At 36.8% G+C, this 20,983-nt stretch overlaps 1 protein-coding gene and 1 long non-coding RNA gene across 4 annotated transcripts in view; one reads left to right on the top strand and one right to left on the bottom strand.

The window, feature by feature from the left end:
* Window positions 1-13,137, bottom strand: part of LOC309509156 — a 25,040-nt gene extending 11,903 nt beyond the window's left edge. The window contains exon 1 of one of the 2 annotated variants that reach the window (XR_014209811.1): window positions 13,019-13,137. This is a non-coding gene — a long non-coding RNA (uncharacterized lncRNA). The remainder of the gene's footprint in view (window positions 1-13,018) is intronic. The other variant, XR_014209812.1, reaches the window with a different exon arrangement.
* The window catches only part of snx7 (sorting nexin 7), a 22,184-nt gene continuing 14,331 nt past the window's right edge, over window positions 13,131-20,983 (top strand). The window contains exons 1-7 of one of the 2 annotated variants that reach the window (XM_082183688.1): window positions 13,131-13,360; window positions 17,307-17,501; window positions 17,587-17,697; window positions 17,945-18,109; window positions 19,258-19,456; window positions 19,628-19,827; window positions 20,737-20,823. In XM_082183688.1, the coding sequence (XP_082039814.1) occupies window positions 13,238-13,360; window positions 17,307-17,501; window positions 17,587-17,697; window positions 17,945-18,109; window positions 19,258-19,456; window positions 19,628-19,827; window positions 20,737-20,823 (1,080 nt within the window). In that variant the 5' untranslated portion in view covers window positions 13,131-13,237. The remainder of the gene's footprint in view (window positions 13,361-17,306; window positions 17,502-17,586; window positions 17,698-17,944; window positions 18,110-19,257; window positions 19,457-19,627; window positions 19,828-20,736; window positions 20,824-20,983) is intronic. The other variant, XM_082183689.1, reaches the window with a different exon arrangement.

The raw sequence follows: 20,983 nt of genomic DNA, 5'->3' as shown, positions 1-20,983 counted from the left end.
GGGCGTCTTGAAAAAGACGCCCGGCTCTTTTAGTGCAATGAGAGGCAAAAATTCAGTCTGCACATACACAAAACACAGTAGCAGAGAAAGGCAGAGGTGGGAGTAAGTCACACATGTGCAAGTCACAAGTAAGTCTCAAGTCTTAACCTTCAAGTCTCAAGCAAGTCCGAGTCAATTTTGTGAAAAGCAAGTCAAGTCAAGTCAAGTCACTGCTTTATGTCAAGCAAGTCAAGTCAAGTCGTAGCTTGGGTCACAAGTCACTGGCAAGTCATACAAACGTTTGATGATTTCACTTAATTTATATATTAAAATAAGTAAAAACTACATAAGCTATGGACTATGGTTTTATTTGCAACATTTTTTTTTAAATATGCATTTCCACATACAGCTGAGTGGTTACCACAATAAAAAAATAAAAAAAATAAAAAATAAAAAAACTACATAGCCTAAAATGTAAATGTAACTGAAATTAGGCCAACATTAAAGCATGAAAAATAAATATGCCTCAAACATTGCACAAGACCATTAAAATGTATTAAACAATTCACAATTTAAGTATATGGTTCCTCAAACTGGCATCCCCTTTATGGAACATGAACACATCCCAACAAGTTAGATCTTTCCTTTTTAACAAAAGAATAACAAGAAAAAAACAGTAATAATTGAATTGACACAAAACTTACACCTGTCAATCAGGTGGACACAAAACTTACACCTGTCAATCAGGTTGATTGACTATTGTACATTATTAATCTGTGTGAGTGAATGATTTATTAATATTTGTGAATGAATGTGTGTGCATGTGTATGTGTGAAAAGTGTATTGTTTGCATGTCCATGGTTGTGTGTGTGTGTGTATGTGTGTGTGTGTGTGTGTGTGTGTGTGTGTGTGAGAGTGTGAGAGAGAGAGAGAGAGAGAGAGAGAGAGAGAGAGAGAGAGAGAGAGAGAGAGGTGATTTGATTGAGTGTGATTGATTCATTAATATTTGTGAGTGAATGTGTGTGCGTGTGTATGAGTGAAGAGCATGTGTGCATGGTTGTGCTTGCAAGTTTGAATTTTTGTTTTGTGTATTTGTGTATGCATGGTTCGGTTCGAAAGTCTGTATGTTTTTTTTATTTGTGTGTAGGTGTCTTTTTACAATCTTTTAGTGGTATTAACTAGCGATTTCTTTTTACTTACTCTATGCCCTATATACTAGCGGTATAAGCTAAACAGTTTTTAGAGATAAAACTCTTTACATTCGATTATCATGAAAACAAATCCCAGAGAACGGTAGACTGTACCAATGCATTATTAATTATTATTAAATTACAGTTACATTTTTTTTATATTTCTTTTAACATTCAAGTCAACCCTGGGATAGCAGACTATATTGGTGGCATATAACTAGACAGTACAAAGGGATGCATGCAGGTAAGAAAAACTGGAATATGGCATATTTTAACATATTTTAACCCAATTTTCATTTTCAAGAAAATATTTTTTCTCTGTGCTTTTGTATGTAATGGATTATTCAGATCATAAAAAAAATCATTAATCCAAGGCACTCTAATATTATAAAAAATATATATAGAAAGCCTTTATTTCATCATGGCTTTAATATTTTAAAATCAGGTGACAAGTACTTGCACAACTATGCGTTGTGGCTAATGAGCCTTTGTCAGGGTGTGTGACCAAAGCCCCTTTCACACAGAGATTCCGGAAAATACACGGCTAAAGTGACCCAAGGATTTGACCCGGGTTCGTTTGATTTAGGTTCATTCACACTGCCAGTGATTTTCCGGAATCAGAGATTGCGTTCACACACAACCCCTAAAGACATACAGGCCTGGTTTCACAGACAGGGCTTAGACTAAGCCAGGATTAGGCCTTGGTTCAATTAGGACATTTAAGTACCTTTTATAAATGTGCCTTAGAAAAAAACATTACTGATGTGTATGTTGAGACAAAACAATGACATTGACATATTATAAGATACGTCTGTGCAAGTTGCTTTCAGTTAAAACAGCCCAAACATGCATTTTAGTCTGGGACTAGTTTAAGCCTCGTCTGTGAAACCGGGGGGTAATGTCTTAGCAGCGTCTTAAGTTTGCTTATGAGCTGCGATCTCTCTCTCTCTCTCTCTCTCTCTCTCTCTCTCTCTCTCTCTCCACGCTTGTGCATTTTTTTTCTCTCTCTGATTCGATCATAAACTTGCGCATTACGTACCGTTTCACAGCTGGCGAACGATCCCGCGCTTCAGCGTCATCACTACGACACTGCATTATTACGGCTTTTGTTCACACAGCGCGCGTTCCTGCTGCGTCACGTGATTGTTGCGGTGCGTTCAAATACAGATATTTATTTTTAAAAAGACAAGTTATTTCGAGTCATTTACCTCAAGTCCGAGTCAAGTCTCAAGTCATGAATATCAAGTCAAAGTCAAGTCAAGTCTTTTATTAATATTTGTCAAGCAAGTCTCAAGTCCTAAAATTTGCGACTTAAGTCTGACTCGAGTCAAGTCATATGACTCGAGTCCCCCATCTCTGGAGAAAGGATATAACGCCGGATAGCGCAGCAGGAAGGCGACTGAAGGCGGCGCGGCCAGCGGCTTCAGAGTGTCGACTCGTCCCGCTGAAAGGCTTTTTCAGACGGCGCGGCTTCTCTCCGGGTCCAGCGATGCGAGAGCTTCGCTGAAGAGATGAAAAATCAGTGAGCTAGCCTCTCGAAGCTATGTTTATAGCCCTAGACCACGCCCATTCTGGCGGGACGTGACGTATTGGGCGCGAAGCGCCCCCATTGGAGCTGACGTCACGAGTGGGCCTTATCGATAGGCTGCTGCAGTTGCCGCAGGGCAGCCAATAGGCGCACAAGCCGTCTCGCCTGTGTCTGCATGCTGCCGCAACGCGTTTTACATTATTTCAAAATTAAGGATAATTTTTTGGCTTCAGTATCTCGCGGAAAAGAGATTTTCCCCTAGCGTAAGATTTACGCAGTACGAGAGTACCTCTCGTAAGAGAACTTGAACCGCCTATACCTGCTGTTACTCGTGACTGTTGCGGAAGTGCATTCTTCAAGCATCAATTCAATCGAGATATCAGCATCTTCCTCTAATATGCCAAGGTAGATTTCATATTTCTGCTTACTATGATATTTAGGCTGGCCTATCTACAGGGCCTAACATTTGGTGTGAGGTTGGGGGTATTGCGTGCTGTGTCAACTCCCTCAAGTGACGAGTTCATAATGCGGTGAATTCCCACTCCCATTTACTTCACAATCATATTATAGAGAGAGGCGCAGGCGCGATCTGTGTACGTTCCGCCAGAGCCCGTCTACGGAGAGCCTTGGCACTTCCTTTTAGCCCCATTGTATCGATCTTGGTTGCAGTTCCATTAGAATTCCACTGGAGGTGATCGCGGGCGAGTGCAGACTGAATGGGAGTCAATGGGGCAAGACGGCTAAATGTGTCTCTTTCACCCGATTGCCGTTGAGAAATCTCAGATTTTATTGTAGGTTTTGCAAGTTCAACATGGGTTATAGGTCGAAAGTTGAATGAACGAGTACTTATTTCTTTTCGATTTCTTACAGGTTGAGTTGTTGTTGCCCATAACACGCTAGCATTCTGCTAATGACGTCAGCATTCTGACGTCATTGACATTTTAAAAGACTTTTTAAACCAAATAAGTGACTCTAAAAAAATCTAACACCCAGCAATGTGTAATTTCTTTGCATCTCCTTTCGAATACAACATTCAAATTACTAGACAAAAAATTATATCCTGAGAAAAGTGGATTTTGAGGGGTTTTCGCCATAGACCTCCATTCATTCTGCACTCGCCTGCGAGCGCCCCCGCATGGACAGAGACGTGTTACTGCAGCCAGTCCAGAAACCGGAAGTAAGCAGAGAGTGCCAATTCTCTTCCTATTAGACATTCTCTGGTTCCGCGCTCGTCATGCAGCCAGATTCTTCTTCTTTTCATTTTTATTGGCGGTTGGCAAACCAACTTAAAGGTGCATTACCGCCACCTACTAGACTGGAGGATGGACAGCAGCTTGACAGGCAGGAAGGATGAGAAAAACAAACAAACAAACAACAACTATATATTCATATTAATTTCTTTCACTTATCCCAATATCTTTTTAAAATAATTCATTAGGAGACTGTACATTTTCCAAGACATTGTTTTTCCCAGCAGATTTTCTAGTGTCATATTTTTGTTTTCCACCTTGTATTTCTAACGCCATTCTTTCTTCCTCATATCTTTTACAATCTAATAACATGTGTTTTACTGTCTCTTGTGTTACAGTGGGTGCAAAGTCCAGTGGGGTGTTTTCCTATTCTAATTTAAACCAGCATGACCTATTCTAAGTCGACTAATTATCTTTTCTTCTTTTGGATTTCTGCCCTGCCTAAAGCTTATCTCTACTTGTTTTTGTACATTATACAAATGTCGTCCAATATCAGCTATATCCCAGTATTCTTGCCATATTTTGTGTGTATGTCCCTTTATAATGGTTTTAATTTCTGCTCTACATAACGGTACTTGTATATCAACTTTTTCATGTTTTATTGATCCTTTAGCCAAAACATCTACAAACTCGTTTCCTTCCACCCCTACATGGGCAGGAACCCAAAGGAAGGACACATCTTGTCCTCTATCATACAATATTAAAAGCAAGTGTAATATTTGATATATTACATCTTGTCTGCATGATGCTTTCCCAGATTGTGTACTAGATAAAGCAGATAAGCTGTCAGAAGCTGTGGTTATATTTTGGTTCTGATTATTTTCTTCCAACCATGCACTGTATTGCCAATAAGATTCCTAAAAGCTCTACCGATAAATGATCTGTTGTTCTTTTTTGGACTGCTATTTCATATTGAGGAATGAAGAAAGCAGCACCAGTACGGCCTGTCTCTGGCTGCTTTGATCCCTCTGTAAATATTAATAGTTTATCTTGATAAAGGTCCATATAGTTTTGAACTATTATCCTCTGTGGAATAATTATAGATTTTTCTTTTAACATTTGTTGAAGGCTTATATCTACATATGACTTTATGAATTTCCACAGGTGGCACAGTTGATAATGCCACCGTGGGGCTTACTTGAAGCTGGCTGAGGCTTGCATTTTGTGCTTTTGCATTTCCTATCCATCCAAAACTGTAATAATTAGTTATAATATGTTCTGAGCAATCTTGTAAGGTGACCTTTGTGGGATGTATCCTTGTAAACTTATCCAATACGCCAGCATAATCTTAACCCTCCTTATACGTAAAGGCATCTCTCCTGCCTCGACCTGTAATGCAGTCACTGGTGATGATTTAAATGCTCTAGTACAAATCCGAAGTGCCTGTGCCTGTTCCACACCGAGTTTTTTAAGGTTTGATTCTGATTCTGACATATATGCCAGGCAACCATAATCTAACGCTGTTCTTAAAAGAGCCTGATAGATGTTTATGAGCGATGTTCTGCTTGCTCCCCAGTCTTGTCCTGACAAGAAACCTCAAAACATTATTAATCTTTTTACATTTATTCCTAACTTTATCAATATGTTGACACCATGTCAACTTCTCATCAAAGAACTGCAGCCAGATTCGGTGTGCAGTGCACCTTATGAACCAAGGTGTTAACTTGAGCTGCATTTCTGTCAGTGCGTGACTACAGCTCGTTAATAAACAACGTTTTTTGATTGATCCGTTTCATACAATCCGTCTTCATTTGGCAAGTGCACTTGCACAAAAACATTTTTCATGTTCAACTTTTGTGTTTTTTGTGTGTGGATGCTGCTGATAAAACAGCTTCGCCGAGACTACAAAGAGACATGCATTTGTTTGTGTGTGTGTGTGTTTGTTTCTTTTGTAAAAGTTTTTTCTTTTGTATAACTTCCCTATTTAATGCAAAATTTTCCTTACAAATGATATTATCAGCATTACAATGTGAGTAAATGTAGCAGTGTAAAATGTAAGGGATGATGCCACCCTTCTAGAACAATGTGCATTTATGTTTAAATTGTAACATTTTTAATGCCATGGAATTACAGTGTAATAGTAATAGTGTTAGCTCACTATCTTACCCTTTTTCAGTGCATTAGGTGAAGTAATCTGATAATATTAGTGATTCTCATTTATTTATCAGAACACTAAAACTGGTACCGTTTTGGCGAGAAATTGTATTTTTAATGTCTATTTAACTCATCTCATGGTGTGTGATGCTGAACTATCGTATGAGTTTCTAAAGATTTTTGAATTATTTGCACAGTTATGAACATTGATATTTTATGTGCACCAATAGCATGCTCAGGCTCAGTGGCCTTACACCTCTTTTTAAATGCAAAAAACACCTAATGTTTTTCCCCAAACAATATGATTTAAATGGTGATGAATGTACTGATTTGATGCATTTAAAAAATATGGATGATAGATAATTCTTCAATCTTTCTGACAAAGAATATAATGTGAATTACAGTATGTGCAATGTTTTTTTATTTATTAATTGTAGTGTTTATTATAAGGGGGTAGAATAAGTACTCACTACTCATACTACTCATAGTACTTTACATTTTTACTCTTACTCAAGTAGTTTTTTGGACAAGTACTTTTACTCTACTCACACTACATTTTTTGGAATGTAATAGTACTTTTACTTGAGTATGTTTTTTCCACCACTGCTTATATCTCAGTAGCCATAAGTCGAAAGTCCTATTATACAAATGTGAATTTTCTCTGGTTTTGTTGATGTCAAACAGCTAGTTCAAAATTTTTGTAAATTAGGCACTTTTCCATCCTTCAAGATATATTTTCAAAAAATAGCTTTTGGGTAAATACAATAAAATATAATTGTACAAATAGATCAAATTTGAAAAGATTTTAGTTTTTTATATAATATCATTCTAAAGTTGTGGTATAAGTACGCTTTATTTAAAATACATTATTACTTTTATTCATCGAGAATGCATTAAAGTGTCAGTAAAGACACTTATAAAAAGATTATATTTCCAATAAATGCTGTTCTTTTGAATAAAAAATAAATAAAAAATTTCACGGTTTTCACAACAGTTTTCAACATTGATAATAATAATAAATGTTTCCTGAGCAGCAAATCAGCATATTATAATGATTTCTGATGGATCATGTGACTGGAGTAATGATGCTGAAAATTCAGCTTTGATCAGGAATAAACTACATTTGAAAATATATTCAAATAGTAAACAGTAATTTTAAATTGTAATACTATTTCATAATATAACTGTTTTTACTGTATTTTTGATCACATAAATGCAGCCTTTGTGAGCACGAGTCTTTCAAAATCATTTTTAAAATCATACCGATTTGAACGGTGTGTATATTTTGTACAATTATATTTATTGTACAAAAGCTATTACAAATAAAATGCTAAGAATTATTATTTTCTATTACAATTAATATTATACATTATTTAATTTAGTATAATCCAAAGATTATATAATATATAAATACTTATTTACATATAATGAAGGTTGATGTTAACCAAACATTAGGACAAGGGTATTTTTCATAAATATCAGATCTGGGCAAGTTGTCACATTATATGATTTAATTGTTATAATTTTATACAACCACATAACTAAGAGGCTTATTATAAGGTAGTCAGTACAGAAAATACACAATATACCTACCCTAATAAATATTTACAAAAAGTTTGACAACAGTTTCCCAGTTTCTCTGTGTCTTTCTGTCCCTGAAATGAAATAGGAGAGACCGCTATTTGATTTCAGGGAAAGAAAAACACAGAGAAACTGGGAAAGCGGAGTTGACAAAACGTAGTTTCGCCACAATATGACTCTCTATCCTCAAATCCTCTACATTTTTAATCCCATTATTGTTCAAAAGCTCTGACTCCTCGCTACACTGAACAAAGAAATGCAATTTCCCAAGTATTTAATGTTAACTTTTATATGATTGCAACAAAAGGACATAATAGCAAAGCCATAATTCTTACCATAACACACTTTTTAAGTTCATGAGTGAAAGTCTTTACAGGTCTTAAGAAACATTCCCTGCATAAATTTGTGTTTGTAAGTGTGATCTATTATGTATTCAGAGGGATCAAATAGGAACAGACCGGGTGCATTCTATCATTTATCATGAACTATATTGGAACCACAACGCTAATACTGCCAATGCATTTGAGGACATGATGAAGCATCTCAAAGAGATCCTGATCATCATTATGGCAGAGACACTGAAGTAATGTGGTCGTTATTGATGAAACATATTGAGCTGGGCTGGAATAGAGTGAGAGGGATAGGATGTGGAGGTGTTGGCAGTGGGATGATGATGTTGCTGCTATAACCCTAATCATTGAAATCAGATGAATGCTGTGTCTGGCGATATTTATATGTAGACCATCCTCCATCTGTTTAGAGGCTTTCTGTATCTCTTGACCTGAGATTCCTGTTAAATGCTGAAACAAGAGTTGATGGTAATCTGGGAGGAAAATGTACGCTGCATATGTATAGAAGATATTACTAAAGATTTCTGTATTTAAAAATAAATGTTTATTAAAGACCCCATTAAATATCAAGGTTTTGTGACTTTTACTCCAAGTTTATAAGCATTGAGGTCATCTACATGCTAGTGTTTACTAATGTTTAAATGTATGCGTTTTTTATGAGTAATAAAATGTATAAATTCTCTTCCAGGACCAAAACTGAAAGATGGACATACATACACGTGTGTGTGTGAGTGAGATAGATAGATAGATAGATAGATAGATAGATAGATAGATAGATAGATAGATAGATAGATAGCTAGCTTTAACATAAAATGTATGAATAAACTCATAACAAAATTTCATTTGCAAACGCAAAGAACTTACTCAAAGAACAGATTACACTCACCCATGAGACTTTTACCATTTAGAGTATTACAATAAAAATTAAAATGATTGTTTGAATACTCCTTTGATGCTCTTGCATATAGTCCCTGAAAATATTAGACTTTATATTATTCAAATTTGACATGAACAATGAATGCATTGAGAAGCGGCCACACCTTTTGCTCAGCTGTGATTTCGAATTGTGCGGAATGCATTTGCACTTGTTTTCACCTCTGCTTATCTCCCCCTCTCAGCCCTGTATCTCGCGTGCCCCTCCTCTAATTTATCTTCTTTCTGGCTGATTGATTAGTAATGCCTTTTTTTGTTTGTTTGTGACTGAGACTTAATTAGATTTCACAGGTTAGAGGTCTACATACTGAAAGTTCAAGATTATTGTTATTATTTTAATTAGATTGTGCCATTAAAGCGGGTTATTGTGGGACATTTCGGAGAAGGGAAGGGCAGCACTGTGGCTCCAGCGGCAGTCATTAAGTCTGTGATGGAGTTCCGCACATGTTCGAGAGCCCTGGATGTGTGTGGTTACAGCCTAACAACGTCAGAAATGAAAAGAGCTTCAGGGAGACAAAAAAAAAGTGCTGTGTACATGGACATTTTTAGTGTGCTATGGATCCACCTGTTGACTCAAAGAGAATTCTTTTCAATAAAATAATACTAAAAATCTCAGAAGGCTACACATTCGCAGATGACATGCTCTTAAGCGCAGTGAGCCTTGAGAGCTTTTTGTTGAGTGCAATTAGAAACGGCCTTCTGCCTAAAGGCCTGTTCACATCAAGGACGATAACTATAAAGATATAGTTCTGATAAATCATTCTAAATATAAAGGAAGACACACCACAACTATAATGATAATGACACAATGAAACTATATCGTTGGAATCACTTTTTCAGCTGATGAATGAGAAAAACTTTGACAGCCAATCATAATCCATCCTGCTTTAAAGACCTCAAGCTTTTAAAGCATCTGACAACAAAATTCAGTGTGCGCTATATGTGAATAAGCCTAAATTAAATCTGTTCATCATAAAAAGCGATCGTGTCTCTTCAGAAAATTTTGACAAAACCGCTCAATTCATATGGATTCATTTTATGATCTCTTTATGAACTTTTCGAAGCTTCAAAATGGTAGTTGCGTAGCTGTCAATGAAGGGACAGAAAGCTCTCAGATTTCATCAAAAAGATCTTCATTTGTGTTCTGAAGATGAACGAAAGTCTTACGATTTGGAACGACATGAGGGTGAGTAATTAATGATCGCATTTTAATTTTTGGGTGAACTATCCCTTTAACATCACATCCTCACCAAAGAGATCTATAATACCTGGTGAAATGACATTGCCATTCATATCAATGCCAGTTTCACGGCGCAATATGAGTTTTGAGCCATAAATGTCAGGAATATTGCATCATGAAAACTTTGAACGGCTGATGGCACTGCAAGAACGCACACAGTTCCAAACCCTTCACTAGCAAAAATCCAGAGCGGTGACGTCAACAGCGGCATATAGGGAAAAATATGAATCCATTTAACTCTATTCCATTTATTTGCCTTCCTCAAAGACCCATTAAAAGCCTTCTTGAAATCATTCGGATCTTTCTAATGGAGACCCTGAGAGGAAGTTGAACCTTCTAAAGGCATTTTAATAGATGAATTAAAAGACAAAGTAGTGTCCAGCTGCATGGCCCCTACAAAAGAAGTGCCTTATAATGAATAGCCATTATTACGACATGTACAAGTTGCTAATGAGAGCGATCATGACGGCGCAGTTGTTGGATTGGACACCTGGTAGTTATTGAACAGCAGTCACATTTAAAATGCATTTAGAAGCCTGATTACAACCGTATGAAATAAGGTATAATAGTCCTCGTCAGAATTCACGGCGTCTCAAACAGTGCGTCTGGAAAAAAAAGAGAGCGAATATCGTAAAAGCGATAATAACTATTGCACCCATCTGGGGGGTAATAAATAAATAAATGTGTGCTTTGCAACTGTGCATCAGCCAGCAACAAGAGAGACTCGGCTGTGTGCGGATTTAATTAGAAAGCAAAGCTTTTTGACAGTAAATTGATTTTTAATTGTCTTCTTCTGCATTCACTCCAGGTGGCTCAAGTCTTCTCTATTTGATGTTTTGTGTGCTTTATGTGAAGGTTTTTTTCCTCCTGCCAAAACAGTTTATTATGGCACACTGCAGATTAGCAAGCGGTTCTCCCAAATCAAGCCCATTCTACATCTGAGGGACATCCAGTGGGATTTTAACAGAACTGTCGAAATTCTCCGTGGCACGGTCCCGCAAATGCACTCAGAAACAACAGCAATAGGGTTTGTTTTAAAAAAAACAAAACATGGTCTGGTCGACATCGCTAATGGGCCCAACAGGAAGGAAATGTAATTTGAAAGGAGCTGATCTATGTACGCCATTGTTGTGGGGTAATGCTGATGTAATTATTATCTGCCGTTGATGGAGGTCGGTAGAGGAAGGATTTGGGACCATGCCACAAATCAGCGCAGGATGCCAGGATGTCGTTCATTCACACACAGTAACACAAAACACCATCTATATATGGTTATGATCGTTCTGCTAGGTAAACATCTCTGTGCTGTATATCTGAATCATACAGCTAGATTCATGACTAAGTCCGAATGGGTGTGGTCTGCACTGAATCTGATCTAATGGGCTAGTTTTGAATCATGTTATGTAACACGTTGCCTATATTCTGCCTTACAAATGACTTTCCAACGGGCAATTTATCATTTACATGAAAAACAGTTTTAATTAACAGCTTGCATTGAATATGCTCGCTGCAGTGGCTAAATAAAGATTGTTTCACAGCAACTCATGCATCATACGGTGTGATAGTGTGACACAGTTATGAAAGCCTTTGATCGTCACACATCAAAATGATACAAAAGGGTCCTAGCTTCAGCTTTAAATCAGTTATGAAAGCAAATGATATAAAATGACAGTACGCTAATGTGATCGGGGTGGGGTTGACCTTTTCTGTGCTTAGCGCTACAGCTGTCTGGTCCAGTCATGAGTATGGCCTGCCCTTTCTACAGATATTCTAATACTTTAAATGCAATCTATCCAACTTCAGGGAGTTCTTGTGCGGAAGGGCGTCAGCTTCGGAAAACAGTTTTATTTTTTCCTGATGCGTGGTATAGGACTGCTCTTGATTTAGTTTCATACCAAATTAATGTAATGCAATACGTAAAGGGAGTTAAAATAATATAAAAAGCAATATCTAGTACCATTTTCACTAATAGACTCAATTCAGGAACGTAAAGCATTATAATTTATGATAATATAATGGATAAAGTCCAAAATCAAAGAAATATGATCAAGTCCTACATTCATTATATCCAAGGGGATGGTCTTTATTTGATTAAATAAATTAAATAACTGACAACTAATGAGGAATTCTGTGGCAGAATATTTTATATTAATGACAAGAGCGGTCTCATGATAAGTACTTAAATTCGATATAGCCTGACTGGCATGTCCCTAATTAGATATTTCCTAATAAGTCTCTTATTAGATATGCCCGATTTTGTCCTATAATACAGTCTCACACAGCAAAATACTTGAGTGTTTGCATAGCTATATAGATTTGTAATTGCCACTGTCATCTGAAGTCTCAATTATGAGCTTTGCCACATTGTAAAGGCCTTTAAATTGAGCAACAGTGGCATCTGTTGGTTGTAAAAGGACACGGCAGGAATTCAGTGCCAGTTTTAATAAGTTTTACATCAAGTTTAAATTTTTTTTTAAGTGAGACAAACCCCAAACTGACACAAAAGTATGAAAATAATGAATTCATATTTAAAGACACTTGCTGTCTCATGTCTGAGATATATATATATATATTTTTTTTTATATATTTTATTTTAATATTTTTACTATAGCCTACGCATTGTATATTTTGTAGTAGCCCATATAAAGTGAATTTAATAAAAGTATTTAATGTAAAAGAGATAGACCTAAATGTCAGTTTACACATATTAGTAACTTTAGGTTACGAACTGTCCTCAAACCCATGATAATAGAGTTTCATCCCTAAAGTCCATTATGAATTATGCAAACCACATGTATGAGCCTACATTTTAAACTTTAAAAACAACCATCTCATGTAAATCACTATTATTTCCCGGTTTAGCACTGACTAACCTTTAGAGACAGGAGCTGTTGGCTAAAAAACAACCAAAACATCACATCAAACACACACTCCTTCACGTGGGCGTCTCGCGGCGCTCAACTCTTCCTCGTCTCGCGGTTTCCGATTCTGCGCACTGGAGCCCGATCCACTTTTGCTGAGCGTTTTGAGAGCTGTGCGGAAAAACTGATGAAGTCCAGAAAACTTGTAGCAAAGTAGCGATTTGAGCAACGATGAGTGATCCTGTCGTCGACAACGCCGTGCCATCGGGCAATTCTTCGGTTGCGATTCCGACAGACATCAGCGGGCAAATATTAGATCTAGATGAAGACGATGACTTGGAAGTTTTCAGTAAGGTAAGTTAATTTACAATCAACTGGTTTAAACGGAGGTCGATCGCACACTGTTAGATCAATCCTGTAAAACTGACTCATAACTAGAGTTCAAATCTTTTGATTCTATCTAACTTACATCATAAAGTTCGTTGAAATATATTCGTCTGAATATTTCTCAATGAAATCTGGGTGTTTTGTTGTGATCTGAAGTTTCAAAGGTCAGCGATCATGCGCTGTCATGTCATGTTTTTTCACACATCGGAGTTATTACTGTTGTATTTTCTGTAGATTTCGTCTTAAACTGAATTTGATGCCAGATAATTCGTTTTAAATAGCCACAACTCATCGCACAGCTCAGTACAACCTGTGTGTGTTTGACTATCGCTGCTTCACTGTTTATCTAGTCAGTGTGATTCTCTGTCGACAGTCTTAAATGCCCTAGCAGGCACAAACTACTAGACAGAACTTTAGAACAATTCCCAGCAAACAGGTAGAACATAGTAGCAGTCTAACAACTAGGCAGAACACTTAACGTTAAATGGATAGTTCAACCAAACATTTTAATTCTGTCATTAGCCTAATTACTCACCCTCACGCCTTTCCAAACCCGTAAGACTTTCGTTCATCTTCAGAACACAAATGAAGATCTTATTGATGAAATCTGAGAGCTTTCTGTCCCTACCACTTTGACGCCGTCAAAGTTCATTAAGAGATCTTAAAACTAATATAATTTGAACGGTTTAGTCCACATTTTCTTAATTGATGCGATTGCGATGAACAGATTGAATTTAGACTTTTATTCTCATATAAACATTCATCAACCGACACATTAGTTGTGGTAAACTGATGCTCAAACATGTTTGCGTGACATGCTTCTTGTGTTACGCAGCACGTTTGAGCTTCCGTAAGCAGGTTCGGTTGAGCTTCTGTTTATGTTCGCTAATCAATGTTTATATGTGAATAAAAGCCTATATTCAATCTGTTGATCATATAAAGCGACCAAGTCTCTTCAGATTTGGACTAAACCGCTGGAAGTAAACCATACTAAAACTATGGATTAGTTTTCTTTATGAACTTTTCGAAGGGTCAAAGTGGTAGTTGCGTAGCTGTCAATGGAGGGACAGAAAGCTCTCGGATTTCATCAAAAAGATCTTCATTTGTGTTCTGAAGATGAACGAGATGAAGTCTTACTGATTTGGAACCAAATGAGGGTGAGTAATTAATGATATAATTTTAATTTTTGGGTGAACTATCCCTTTAACAATGCCCAGCAAGCAGTTAGAACACCCTAGCATTGTCCTAACAACCGCTCAGACAGGTTTAGCAAACATTTGCTTGGACTCTGACTGTATAACCTTAAAGCTGTTTAAAATTTTCTGACACAGCTTTGTCAGTCCAACATCAAAGTTAGTTTTGACAAACTTTAATTTGGAGTAGGAGTGTTTGTACTGTACTACTTCCCTCAAACATTGTGGGTGGTGTTGTAGTTAGTATTAGCAGTGAATGGTTATGAATGGAAGTGAGGTGTTTGTAGTGTAAAGCAGAAATGCAGTTTGTGCTGACTATGGGCCAGTTTGTTATGACAGGAAACACACAGGCTTCTTTCCCAGCAGCTGTGGCTAAACGAAAGGGATTTGTATGCGTCAGTGTTTGGACCAGGAAAAGATAGCAAAACAGTAGGAAAATCATATGTTTGTCTCTCACTGTGATAAAAACCCAAACACAGCCCTCAAAGCGGGTTTAAAGCAATATTATGTCCAGTTTTAATGACACACACTTAAAATGGCATCATATTGGGTTTCTTTGTACAAACATGAAATATTGTGCCTTTTTATGTTGTTCACTAAATACGTTATGAATTTTTTGGAAACTTGAATTTAAGCTCAAGAGCTTTTTAATGTTTTAAGGTATACAAGTATAAAGGATCATGTGACTGAAGGCTGAAGTAATGATACAAAAAATTCAGCACAGGAATAAATTACATTTAGTAGGGGCCGAAAGTGATGTCCAGCCTAGGAAAATTGACATCTTCACACCTTATTGAAATATTATAAAAAATGTGTTAAAGATTTTGTAAGTATATTGCGTAGTTGTGCTGGGAGTCAATTCTTTTCTTTGTGATAACGCAGTGAAAAGTCCGCCAAATTGTGTGGACATAATTTTTGGCCAGGCTGTCATACAAAAACATTATGAACGCAAAAACAAAAGAGAATTGTTCCCTCATATTAAAAAAAATTAAAATTATATATATATATGTATATGTGTTTGTAATATTATATATAGGCCTATATTATATTATATATAAAAATATAAAATAATTTCCTCATATCTTGAATGATGATTTAATTTAACTTGTAGCATCTTGTATTGTATCAACTTGTATTGTATCAGTTTGGTTTTTTTCCGGGTTTTTTCTCTTCTTCCTCTTCTTCTTCCACTCTTGAGTCTATGGAAACTCATAGAACTATGTTAAAAAGTTGTGAAATTTGGCACACTGATAGAGGGCATTCTGAACATTAATCACAGCAATTTTGAAGTCTCTAACTCAATCCCTCTAACTCCTCCAATTTGCACTCACACTTTTGAGGGCTAGAAACCCTCTGATTCCTTGGCTCAAGACAATTCTATTGTGAATGATGTAATTTTCTTTCATTAATTTTTACCGCCATTTAGAATTTTCTGAAAAATCTACTTTTTCGAACTCCTCCTAGACCGTTGCTCTGACCAAAAAACAAAAAATTCAAGTCAATTCATGAAACTGTTGTCGTTTAGCATGATGAGAAATTATACGAACAACAAAATGGACATGAGGCTTTATCTCTGCAGCAATTTAGCGAATTCTGACCAAACTTGGTGTGTGTTATGACTAGGATTGCAAAGGGGCTAAAAAATTCGGGTACATTTCTAGAAACGTTCCAAGTTTCCGAAAAATTGCAAAAAAAATCTTGAAACTTTGAAACCGTAGTTATGACATTGACCACCATGAACTGAGGGTACCTATAGTTTATGCACAGTGCCACCTAGTGGTCACGAAATATAAAAAAATAAAATAATGCTATAACTTCTGAACAGTTTGACCAAAAAAATCTTTAAAAAACTGTCACCAACACTGACCACACCAGATCAATTTGGTGTCAGTGCCACCTATTGGTCAAAAGTAATAAACAATTGTCACATTACAAGTGATTGTATTAATACAATTTCAACAATTTTTTGCTTAAATTCATCTCCATATGTCTTTACTCATTTTTGCAGTTGCAACTATATTTGTAAACTGCAATCATTTCACAATATTTCAGTTTTCACTGATCAAATAAATGCAGCCTTGGTGAGCATTAAGGGGGTCGCACACCGGACGCGCAGCTCAGCGGCGCGCCGCGCAGCGCCACGTCTTTTAAATTCGAACACACTATTCTCTATGAGAGTACACACACCGGCGGCGCCTTTCGGCGTCTGTCCGCGGCGGCTCAGGACCGTGTTCAAAATCCTGCCGCGCCACAGAGCGCCATTTACATAGTTTTATATTAAATTTACATGTATGTGTCTCAAATCGTAGTTAATATATATACGGACCTCACCCTGTGCTGCAATATACATTTAGTTTTATATTTATTTACAGAAATCAGAAAATTGCTGATGTTATCGGATTTTCAGGTGACAGTTGTCCTAGACGTGGCGCGGCGCGGCGCTGAGCTGCGCGTCCGGTGTGCGGCCGCCTTTAGAGACTTATTTTAAAAACCTTAAAGAAAATATTACCAACCCCAAACTTTTAAACCGTGGTGTATATAGTTTTTGTTTTAAGTAGCTCTCAAAGGTATTTCGAAGAATTCAAGGGTATTACTAGGACATAACGATTTTTTTTTTTTGTACGCCAATCCACATCCAATTGGTTGAAAGCACTTGTTGTTTGCTTGATGTCTAAACACTTGTGCTGTTGGTCCCTCACATGTCCCGATGTTTTGTGTAGGGTACGACTCTCACAGAGGGGAGCTCTTTCAACGCCTCCATGCAGACCTCTCCTGCTTCACTGATCAACCAGTACAAGTTTGAGGAGGAAGAAGAGGGAGACGCTGACACCAAAGATATTTTTGTCACAGTCGATAACCCAGAGAGCATCGTGACGGCTATTGAGACATACGTAACCTACCGGGTCATGACCAAGGTACGGCGGATCTGAGCACAAATTCACCTAGTCAGGTTCTGTGAATAATTCTCTAACCTTTTTCCTTCATTCTCCCTCACATCAGACCACAAGGAGCGAGTTTGACGCGAGTGAGTTTGAGGTGCGAAGACGATACCAAGACTTCCTGTGGTTAAAGGGACGCCTGGAAGAGGCTCATCCCACGCTCATTGTTCATGTAGGTGAAGTGCGCGAGTCTCTTGCTTGTCAAACATTCTGGAAGAATGAACACATTTAAAATGGAAGTCTGTGGGGCAAGGCATTTTATATTAAATTTTTTCCATTCAAATATTTTTTTTAATGAGTGGAGGAACTTCTAATGCCTTTAAGACATAATTTCACATCCCTTTAAAAAATCAAATAAAAAAAATATAAAGGTCTTGTCCTCTATCTCATAATACAATGACTTGATTGTGTCCCATCAGCCTCTGCCTGAGAAGTTTGTGATGAAAGGAATGGTGGAGAGGTTTAATGAAGATTTCATTGAGACGAGGAGGAAGGCGCTGCACAGGTTTCTGAACAGAATAGCAGAACATCCCATTTTCTCCAGTACTGATGATTTTAAGATCTTTCTCACAGCAGAATCTGGGGTAAGACTCTTTATATATGTCTGTTTATTTATGAACTCATTTATTCATTTTTAGGTAGTTATTTATCTACATTTTTGTTTATTCATTCATTTATATTTAGTTAATTATCTATTTATATTTTCAAGCATTTTATACAATTTATGCATTTTTATATTTATTAATTCATTTTATTATTGTGTAGTTTATTTTTATCTATTTATTTATTATGTTTTATACAACTACTTATACATTATTTTTTAAACATTTATTTTTATATTTATTAATTCATTCTTTTTATTTGCATATTTATCTGTTACATTTTATTTAAACATTACGCATTTATTTTAATATTTATACATTTATGTTAATGCTTTTCTTTATAAAATGTATCTTTTTTATTATTATTATTATTATAAATGTGCAATAAGGTTAATCTAGTTGTAGTTTTTTTTGTGTGTGTAATACTTAAAGGTACAAAAGGGGTATTAAAGTTTAAGTATTGAAAGTATTTCATATTTAAGTATTAAACTTTGGTGCATAACTCATTCCAATTCATATCTAGGGACCAAAAGTAGAAACTTGGGAATTTTTTGACCCGTAAGTGATTCACCAGTAAGTGATAAAAGTGATATAGCAACAACCCAGAATATCCTGGCAACCACATAGCAGTTATGTTATAATCACTATTTATTTTTTTGTTTTGATATTCCACTGGAAGATTTTGCTCTTTTGCTCGCGACATTTTCTTCCTAATAAGGACATTAAAACCTGCGTGTACACACACACACACACACACACACACACACACACACACACACACTCACACACACACACACACTCTACCTTACCCTGATAATCACTGACCTTCTGTGTGTTCATTATATGTCATCTCAGTTTTGCTTTATAAGAGGATTATGTTGAATTCGCAGAGATAATGTGACAGCGTCTGTTTAGATCTGGCTAAGTAACCTCTAAGATAAGTACTTTATATAGACCTCCTTTCAGTCATAATAGAGGGAGTTTTTCTGTGATGGATATTTGACGCTTCGTAGGCTGTCGACCACATTTTCTGTCATTAGAGGCTTTTGCTGAGAGAACACAGTGAAAATGGGGGTTATTTTGCTGTTGTCAACCTGCATCATACACTGTTCCACTGATCCTCTATGCAGGAGTTGACCTCTCATAAGAAACAGGGTCCAGGTTTTCTGAGCCGGATGGGGGAGACGGTGAAAGCCGTCGCTGCTTCAGTCAGAGGGGTCAGAAACCGGCCCGAGGAGTTCACTGACATGCAGGAGTACGTGGAGGCCTTCACTCAGAAGATCGGCTCGCTCGATAAAGTTAGTCAAAGAATCGTCAGAGAGAAAAAAGGTTGGACTTTTGTCCCATTCACACTCTTTTCCATGAATTCTCCTACCTTGTCTCATCTAGTCTCATCTCACATGTCAGTCTCATCTTCTTCTTACTTAATTGACTGGCAAATGTATTGATATGGGCTTTAGCTGCTATAGCTGCATGAACCGGCTGCTGCTGTTGTCACAGAGCACCTGGAGGAGCTGAAGGAGTCTGGGCCGATATACACGCTGTGGTCCCAGTCAGAAGAGGAGCTGGCCGAGCCCCTGAAGAGGATGGCAGGCTGTCTGGACAGTTGCTGTAAGGAGACAGAGGAACAGGTCAAAGAGCTCAATGATCACCTGATTCCAGTCCTTCATGAGTACGTCCTCTGCACGGAGACGCTCAAGGTAGACCAGCTGACGAGATGATCCTGTTTTCTCTTTCTAGAAGGAAATGAAAAGTCGGTCATCATTTACTTACCCTCATGTCGTTCCAAACCTGTATGACATTCTTTCTTCTGCAAAACACAAAAAGTTGAAAAAAGTGTTTTTTTAAAGAAATTAATATTTTTATTTAATAAGGATGCATTGAATTGATCGAAAGTGACAGTAAATAAATTAATAAATAATGTTACAAAAGATTTCTATTTCTGAACTTTCTATTCATCAGTCCTGGAAAAATGTATCAGTTTGCACAAAAATATTAAGCAGCTCAAAGGTTTTCAACATTGATAATCATTTCTAGAGCAGAAAATCAGCATATTAGAATGATTTCTGAAGGATCATGTGAAGACTGGAGTAATGATGCTGAAAATTCAGCTTTGCATCACAGGGAGAAATTAAATTTTATAATGTATTAAAATGGAAAATTAGTTTTTACTGTATTGTTGATCAAATAAATGCAAAAGAGACGTCTTTCAAAAACACTAAAAAATCTTAGACCCCAAACTTTTAAACGGCAGTGTATGCATGAATACATTTATATATATCTGACATGAGGGTAACTAAATGCGACAGAATTAACATTTTAGGTGAACTGTGCCTTTAAGTGTAGAATGTTATATTCATTTGTTTTAGTTCAATAAAATGTTCTGTTCCAGTTTGTTTGAGGCAAACGACCTGCTTGTTTTCCTAGTATAAAAATCATGTTTGAATTGATATGATATTGACATATACACCTTGATGCAAAGCTAAGATCAATACAGCCAACAATATGTTTTTCTGATGCTTATTTCATATTTCATCCAGCCTTACATTTAATTAAAATATATTGATCACAATTTTCATACTTCATGAGTATCGACCATGGGTTTTCAGGCGGTACTAAGGAGGCGAGACAACATCCAGGCGGATTTTGAAGCAAAGACTGAAGCTCTTGCCATGAAGAAGGCCGACAGGGATGCGGTAAGTCTATTATTGACTCTTTCCATTCTCCACGTAATCCATCCAGCGCTCCTTTGAAAATTCACGGGGATTATTTTTAATAAAACCGAGCTCTAGTCGTTCAGTAGACAGCACTCCTTTTTAAGCTGGAAAAGGAATTTGGAGAGATCATATAAATATC

This window comes from Leuciscus leuciscus (assembly GCF_965113295.1).
Source record: "Leuciscus leuciscus genome assembly, chromosome: 11".
NCBI classification, from domain to species: Eukaryota; Metazoa; Chordata; class Actinopteri; order Cypriniformes; family Leuciscidae; genus Leuciscus; species Leuciscus leuciscus.
This window is presented reverse-complemented; position numbering and strand designations above follow the sequence as displayed.